General features: G+C 20.5%; 1 protein-coding gene across 4 annotated transcripts in view; it reads right to left on the bottom strand.

The window, feature by feature from the left end:
- Positions 1–2,201: 2,201 nt before the first annotated feature.
- The window catches only part of LOC122717793 (RNA-binding protein 1-like), an 88,060-nt gene continuing 80,929 nt past the window's right edge, over positions 2,202–9,332 (bottom strand). For 2 of the 4 annotated variants that reach the window (XR_006347249.1, XR_006347250.1), the window contains 2 exons: positions 4,272–4,430; positions 2,202–2,788 (listed from right to left, as the gene is read on the bottom strand). Coding sequence is in view for 2 of the 4 variants with exons in the window: in XM_043942200.1 (XP_043798135.1) it covers positions 2,773–2,788 (16 nt within the window). In the remaining 2 variants the exon portion in view is untranslated. The remainder of the gene's footprint in view (positions 2,789–4,271; positions 4,431–9,332) is intronic. The other 2 variants (XM_043942200.1, XM_043942206.1) reach the window with 1 other exon arrangement.

Genomic DNA, 9,332 nt, shown 5'->3' with positions numbered 1-9,332 from the left:
CATTCTATATTTTTTATTGTTTCAGACAAACGAAAGGAAAGTAAATATACGAAATAAACGCAATTGACTTTTTTATATTTCTTTTTTATTTATTATTTCTTCATTATTATATTCTTTTTACTTTATAAATACATTTATACGTTATAGAAATGTATTTCATATTTAAATTTTATTCGTTCCTTTTTAAATTTCTATTTAAAACGAAATTTTTATTTTAGTAAAAATTCGATTTATGCTTTATACGATTAATGTCATTAATACAACTAATTTTAATTTTCGATATCTTAATACTTGAAATATAACGGAAGAAGAAAAAATATGTAAATCGAAAATAAAACAAAAGAAACGAAATCCTAAGATTTAAAATTTTTATTTTTTATTTTTATTCGTCATTTTATTCGTTTATTAATATAATATATATATATTAAAACTTTATTTATCGGTTAGAGAATTATTTTTTTTTTATCTTTTGATAAACTTGTTTCATTCTTTATTTTAATATATCATCGTACTCGGCGAAACGGTCTTCCGATTCATCGATTTATATATTATAAAATCTTTATCCTTCAATATTCTAATATCAATTTCTTTTATTCAATATTTACATTTATAATATTATAATTATTTACATTTTAATAATTTCTTCATATAGCAATAATATTTTTATTCGAAAAACAGAGAAATTCCGTTTTGCTCGTCTTCGGAAAATAATTACATATAATCGATGCATATTCAATGATGTATGCTACGAAATATGTTCGCTATAATATTTGTAAAATATTAATCTTTAAAATTTTATCAATTGTTGTTGTAGCGTTTCTTTGTTTCACAGTACGTTAGACATAGATATTACAATTTAATATTTTTAGTTTTTTTAAATTTAATGATTTTTGTATTTTCTTATTTTATCAACATTTTTGATAATAATTTTTTCTTTTTCATTATTATTATTATTAATCATTAATTCATCATTATTATTAATTAATACGATGTTAATATTAAATAAATAAAGTTAATATTATATAAAGGAATTTATGATATTTTCTTTTCACTTTCTTTGATCGTTCTTGTTGGAATTTTTTGATCGTTCGTATATATTTCCGATCTTTTAATTGTAACTAAATATAATTTTTTTATATTCTTGCATATATTTTTATTTTGTTTAATTTAATTTTTAAATGTTTGAATTATAATTTTTTTACAAGAATATATTTATCGTTGATTTAAAAAAGAAACATGATTCAGGACATTGAAAAAAATTAGAAAAAGAATTGATTCAATATAAATCAAACTATTTAGAGTATTATGAATGTAAGATTTTGATCAGAGAAGTGAAGATGATGTTCGAAGATATTAGTAAACAATTTTGAAAGGAAATATATAAAAATAAGCGAAGTAAAAGAAAAGAGCAAAATTTATTAAAGGAGGTATTGAAATTAAATAATCAAAATTGAAATTTAGACGAAATGGTGGAAATATATATAATTCATTGTTGAAAAAAATCCTCGCGAGACGGAATAGGACCAAGAAATATTCTTTGCAAGGATTAACTATCTTTCAGATGTTTTGATGCCACATACACTACTAATAATAAAAGAATGTTCAAAATGGTGAGAATTATTTTCTATTTATGAATTTCTCGTTAGGATAATCATCTAAGACTGAAAGCTAAAATAATTTCAAAACTATAAATTAACGATATAATAATAAAATACCTATAATATGTTTAGCTTATTCGTATATATATATTATCTTAATTACTCAAATACCAAAAAATTAAACTATTGTTAAAATTAGTCTACATATTATGAGATAAAAAAAATATAAAAAATATTTAAAAAAAATTTTTTTATATTAGAATATTCTAAATTCTATGCCTACAGTGATGTATCGATGTTAGATTCTTGTTTTATAGTTCTTTTCTGTTACAGTTGGATTAATATACCACGTTAGGAACAAAAGAACATGTAAAAATAGACGTTTATTTCCACATTAACTAATCAAACCGTTCTTTCCACGAAACTTTTATTTTGAATGTACGTATAAGTATCATTTTAATATTATTATTTTTAATTTTTGAAAAATCATGTAAAATTCATATATTAATATTTAATTACATCAACTTTCAAGATAGGGGAAAAAGAATTTTAATTTTTTTTTTTAAATTCTGAATTAATGTTTATAATTAATGTTACATTGTTAGCTTCAATCCATTCCTGGAACGTAGTATAGAGTAATAAAAATAATTATTACAAAATTCTTTGTTAATAAGTTTAATTAATAAGACGATCAAAAACAAAGTTCATATGCTAATGACGGTTTATGTTGTCATGTTAAAGTCGAAATTATATGTTCGGAAAAAGTTCTAAATTCAAAGAGTTCTTGAAAGATAAAAGATTCTAAAAGTTTGAAAGATTTAACGATTCAGAAAGTTCTCATAGTTCTGATTCTCGAAATTCTGATAGTTCAAAAAGTTCCAAAATGATGGTATTTTCTAAAGCCTTCTCCATTTATTCTCCATTATTAATCTCACGAGCTTGCTGATCTTCAGTGAGGTACACAGTCCAATAACATTGTGGATCAGCCCTCTGATTGAGCGACATTCCAAAGAAAATTCCTGAATGTGTTTAAGGAGCCACTCACAAATCCGTTGTTTCCCAGGAAACTGTTGCGCTGTTTGCAATAAGATTCTTCTCAAGTAGGATGATGCTGATTGCCGTTGAGATGGTTGGAAGTATAGTTTCAGGCTCCAGAATCATATTGATACTCCAGCTACGCCGAATTGTTTCTACATATACAAAGCGAAGGGTTATCAAATTTTTATCTCAAAAATGGCATTGTCTTTACAGAATTTCCCTATCTGTTCAATATTTATATACCAGTGTCTGAATAATTATTGTTGTTTAAGATAAAGAAAATTGAAAGAAAAATGATAGTGACAAGATGCAATTGGACAATTTCTTTATTTTTTTTTATTTTTCTATTTCTTTTTTTTTCTTTTTTTCTTTTATTTATTAATATATATCTTCTTTTTCTCTAAAGCGTATAAAGGATTACATGTTAGATATTCTGATGACAATATTCTCAATTCAAGATTTTATTCGTTTATTCTAATTTTATTCTAATTTCTATGTTTTTATAAAATTCGATAAATGGCTAATATCATTAAATAATATTTCAATTTTAATACTTCAAATATTAATTAATTTAATCAACATAACATAAATTAATAAATAAAATACAATAAAATATTATTATTGTATTCACAAATATAATATAATAAATATCATGTGTTCACTATATAAAAATCTACGTCAATATACAAGCAGTAACTCATATAGATTCGGAACTTTCGTGACTAACTACGATCACGAGAATGATTAAAAGAACAAAAATGCATACGATTCGCCATTAAATGGAAAAAATCATGCATTCATGCCATCGTTGCTGACTCATGGAGAATGTAGAAAAAAGTGAAAAAAAATAAAAAATAATCAAATCAAATACAGAAATAAATCTGTAAAAAAAAAAAAATGAAAAATCAATTTAAAACTAGATATATATACATATAATGATTATTTAAAAAAAATTGAAATAAGAAAAATATTGAAATATGAAATTCTAAGTTGATAGAAAATTTAATTAATTTAATTTAATTTAGATATTTAATTTAGATAATTTAATAAAGATAATTATCTCTTCGCGTAATCAATAATTGCACTAATTCTAATAATTCTAATATTCGAAACATAATTAAAAATATTCTAAATAAGAATGTAATTTATTTAATCTTTTCTACTTTTATTGTAATATTTTTAATAATTCATCTGTATCTATCATGAATTACTAACTTAACCAAGTAGATATATATTGTTACAGTAAAATGTATATATTTTCCATATAAAAAATCAAATGTTACTGTTTATCTGATTAATCATTATGTTGAACGATTGTTGAAATGATTGTTCATATTAAATTTTTTTTTTCCCTTTTAAATTAATAACTTACAGAAAAAATAATAAAATTTTTAGAATAAATATATAAAATTTTTTTGAAAATGTTTTAATATAATTGTATTAAAATAAGTCAATAATCAAGCTTAAATTTTATTTTAGAAATTGATAATATCTATTTCACGAATAAATTTAACAATGTTATAGATACAAAAAATTAATAAATACAAAAAATTGAATAAATTAAATAACAATATATAGGAAAAGTAAAATAATCGGGAAATATAATAAAAAGAAATTACAATATAGATTAGTCACCTGAAGCGAAACATCCAAAGACACGATTTTTGACGGAAGAATGACATCTCGCACTGTGATTTTGATTATCGAATTGGACGAAAAGGAATAAGATATGCTTAAAGTTCGGCAACAAATCGAAATATGTGGAGCGACATACAATCATGAATCATCGATTACCTGAAAACAAAATTTTTTCTACTTTGAACGTAATATAAAAATAAATATAAAAACGATACATTCTATTTTGTAAACAGACAGAATTATTATAAGAAATATTCTCAGTTTTGAATCGAATGCTAAATAGACATATTTAATATACGAAAATGTGTATAAAATTGATTGACATCTCGTCTAATTACTTTTATTTCTTAATTACTTTATAAATGATTAAAAAGCAAGAGAAACTTATAATAATTATTATCTTCTATTAAAGCAAATCAAATCTTACCATACTTGCACGAAAGTCGTGCATAACCTACTACAAATTTAAAGTCATTCCATTAATTATCTAATCTCCATTATTTAATTAAACGATAATCTGTACAAATATAACATTTTTACATTAAATAATGTTAAAATAAAACAATAACTAAATCCAAATCCAACTTCGAATATTTTGTATGTATTAGTATGGATTATTGGTAACAGAAAATCAATTTAATTTCGATATAATAATACTTGTAAAAAATGATTCAATAATATATTAATATAAAAAAAAACACTAATAATTTACAAATTAAACCATTAAATTTAATAAATATCAAATTCTACAAATTTCTATATATCTATATGGATGTAATGCAATTCCCTATGATTTTTGACAATAGACTAATGTCATATGCATTGATTCGTCTAAATTGTGAATTTTAGCAGTTTCCTGATTGGCTGAGTGACATGATTTCTTATTCACTTAAATCGCGCGAAAATATAACTGAAATAATAATAATAATGAATAATTAATAACAAAGTTTAAAAAAAGAAGATAAGAAATTCATCAAAAGATAATTAATACATAATAAATAAAATTTAAAATATAGGGAAAAAGTTAAAAATAAATTAAAAACAAAGCAAATAAAGCACAAGAAAATCATAAAATTATATAAAACTGAATAAAAATTATTATATATTAAAAAAATATAAGAATTCTTTCAATAGGTTTTAATATAGCAAAAATTAGAAATTTCATTTCATCATATCGTAATAATTTTCGATTGGTTCGCGATTTTAATTTATGATTATGATTTATGATTATAATTATTTTTAATATTAATAAATAGCATTTAAAATATTTTAATATAACTTAAAAATTAAAAAAAATAATGTAAAATCAGATTAAATTTATAATGAGTAAGAATATATTAATTTTTAAATATATTATTGTAATATAAATTAATAATAAAAATCTAACAATAATTAAATTGAATTATAATAGAAAACTCATTTTTCATAACATGAATAGATAAAATACATTCAAATCCAATCGTTGTTATCTAACGTTACCATTAACATTAATGTTGTTTTGATATGCTTAAATCATTTTGATCTTGAAATTAATATTCACAACTAAATTCTTCTGACAATTTTATATATCGCTGGCAAATGCATAAATGAAATCTAAAAAGCATAAAAATGTACGCAAATATACGTTTATTGTAATAGTAGAAGAACAAAAATAACGATTCCGTCTGTTTTAATTTTCTAACGAAAAAAGAAAAATGAATATTGCGAGTATAATAAAATGAAACCATTTTTTTTATTATAAAATATCATTTCAAAGCAGTGAGATCAATTTTTCAATATTATTTTTCTTTCTTTACATAATTTTATTTCATAATGATTCAAGATAAAGTGAAATTTTAAATTATAAAATATTTAATTCTATCTCTATTATCGGAGATAGAAAAAATATATTTCCAGAAGAAATTGTACACAAAACATGAAAAAATGAGTTGATTTCACATATTCAGAGAAATTTTTTGTCCAAAAATAAGTTATTCTATATATAATATTTTAATATATTGCTTTATATAAGTTTTCATTGAAATCAAATTTTTCAAAATAATTGAATTTCTTTAAAAATTACTGTATAAAATAATTCTTATGACTAATTATATATTATATTATATTATATTATATTATTATATTTAATATATACTGATTATATATTAAATTATAAGTAAGACCTCGATTAATCAAATTAATAATAGTAATGTTAATAGTCTATGTGTGTAATATAGTTTTAAATAATCGAATTTAAATTGCGTTTCATATAAAATATGACAGTTTTGCTATATATTACCTTTATTGTATATTATGTATTTGTTTTAACCAATTTTTTCAGCCTTTTGATCTCTTTTCTTTCTGAGTTATGAAATTATTTTTTAAATTGCTAATTCTATATTAAATTTTTTCTCTTTTTTTTTTAAGCATTGATTAATATTTAAAGATTGTTACTGTTCATTTTCAGGCACAAACAAGCTACTTCGAAAATAATCAAGATGACGTTTTCTAATACAATCTATCGCCGCTATTTTCTAATACAATCGCCGAATTACGTCGAATTTTGCACTAAAAAATCGATTTTGATCAAAATTGCTTTTTTCAATAGCTTTTAAGCACGAAAATCGCTGTTACGGCGATTCAATGATATGAAACATTATTTAAAATTATTTTTCATTATGATCTGGAAGAAGTTTTTTTATTTTTTTCTTTAATGTTTAATTGTTTTAAAAAATCAGTTAAAAATCTATAAATTTTTGCGTATTTCCGCATATATATATATATATATATATACACGTTTCTTATCAAATAATGTGAATCGGGACATGATATAATAAAATTCAAAAAGATTTTGGATCACATTACAAATAAAGAAATTTCTTGTATTTATATTTCTTTACATGTAAAGTATAAAATGAAATTGATACTATGCGGAGTTCAGGAGTTTGTTGTTAAAAAAAATGTGGAATTTAGTTAGCGAAATTTGATCATTGGATAAATTGAAATGATGTATCATATGTATTTTTTTTTCTATTATTTATAAAAGTCACATCTATTAATTCATTGTATAAAAGAAGAGAATAGGACTTATCGAAACTGATAAGATAAACAAATATAAGTAAATAAATATAATATATATATATTATTATATATATTATTATATATATATATATATTACTCGAAGTATCAATAGTAGCGATTTGAATAGAAAATTTCTCTTACCGTTTCGGATTCAAACTCCTGATTTTTTCATAATATATGTAATATGCATATCTAGCATGAGAAGTTAATAACATAAGTATATGTAAAGTCTTTCTGATATCTTATATTAACATAAATTAAATTAATATAATTTAACAATATTTATTAAACAATATTTTTTGTTGTGACATTATAGAAAAGATTTCATATTTATAGCATGTGAGATAAAATCAGATTTTTAAAGCTTTACATGTTTAAAGTATTCAACAATATGAAGTATATATAAATTTAAAAATGTGTGAACATCTGTAAACTGATTCTGAGATAATTTCAATTTTCTTTTGCAAAAATTTTTGTTACAGTTTTATTAACGAATTATTAATAAAAAACATTGATTAGTCATAAAATGTGGTCTAATTCTTAGACAATCCAAGAATATCTTATGAATGTTCCCATATTTTTGGACATTCCATGTATACATATAATGTATAAGAATTTTATTGAGAAGTATTTATAATATTCATATTTTAAAAAATGGGAGATTATTAATATTTTATTTTCATACGGTTAATAATAAACAAATTAGTAATAAACTTATGTTTATTAATATTTGAAATTTCATAGTTTATTTTTTATATAACATTAAAAAACTAAAAACTAAATGTTTCCAATGTATCTGGTTTGAATGTCGGATATCTAGAAATTGGTGTAAATTCAGTCTAGTCGAATCGGACATACTTTTAATTTATTAACATGTCGCAGAAAGATTGATAATATTATTTCTTGTAAACTTCTTTTTATAGATCAATTTTTTTTATAGAAATAGTTTATTATTTATGAAATCTGCAAATTCCAAAAATCTAAATCATAGTTGTCTAGAAAAATAAGCATATAAGATTTAGAAGTATAGAAGATTATATCTTAATTTTTCAAAATTTATTAAAAAGAGCGAAATTTTGTGTAAAAAATTATATATAATTTGAACATTTATTATAACATATCCAATGTAATTCAATATACAATGTAATATCCAATGTACAATTTCATAAACAAATTGAAACAAGTTGATTATTCTTCTATAGAATAAAAAAATAATTGTACATACTATCTAATTTATCTATTGAATCAAATTTCATAATTAATATTCATAATAAATATATTATATTAGTATTTTAAGTAATATTTTAATTTAATTTTGATAAAGTCATCTGAAAATCATTATGTTACACATTAACGTCTTGACATTAGTTATATGATGAAATCAAAAATACATTTATTTAAAAAAGTATAAGTGATCTTTGTTTTTTAGAAAAAGAAGCAAAAGTTTTTCGACGATCATAATTATTGCAATTTGTAACTCAATAGATCAATTTTTATTTAAAAAGTTTTTTTTTTGTATTATTAAAAATATTTCAAAAATCGTACATTATTACGCTGAATCCATATGTATATATGTTAGATATTTGATAAAAATTTAAAATGTATAAATCGTTACATAGTATTTATTATTATATTACATAGTATTTATATATTTATATAATATTTGAATAAAATTTAATTTAAAATTATGTAAAATTTATAACTTAAAACAATTTTTTTTTTGTTTATTTCTTTTACTAATATTTTTATTTAGAAACTATTAGAAACTTAGAGTTTAAAGTTCGCACATTATCAAAATAAAACATAAATCTTTTATTTTTCAGAATGTTAAAAATAAATATATTCAATGTTAACATGTAATTATCTATTAAATGAATATATTAATTTATTCGATATATTTTATCTTATTTTAAATAAAATCATTAATGACGAAAATTATTTGTATTTAAAATTTTTCAATTTCAAATATGTATAAAATAAGAATTATTAAAAAATAAT

The sequence above is a fragment of the Apis laboriosa genome, unplaced genomic scaffold, assembly GCF_014066325.1.
Source record: "Apis laboriosa isolate Shangri-la unplaced genomic scaffold, ASM1406632v1 scaffold58_cov148, whole genome shotgun sequence".
NCBI classification, from domain to species: domain Eukaryota; kingdom Metazoa; phylum Arthropoda; class Insecta; order Hymenoptera; family Apidae; genus Apis; species Apis laboriosa.
This window is presented reverse-complemented; position numbering and strand designations above follow the sequence as displayed.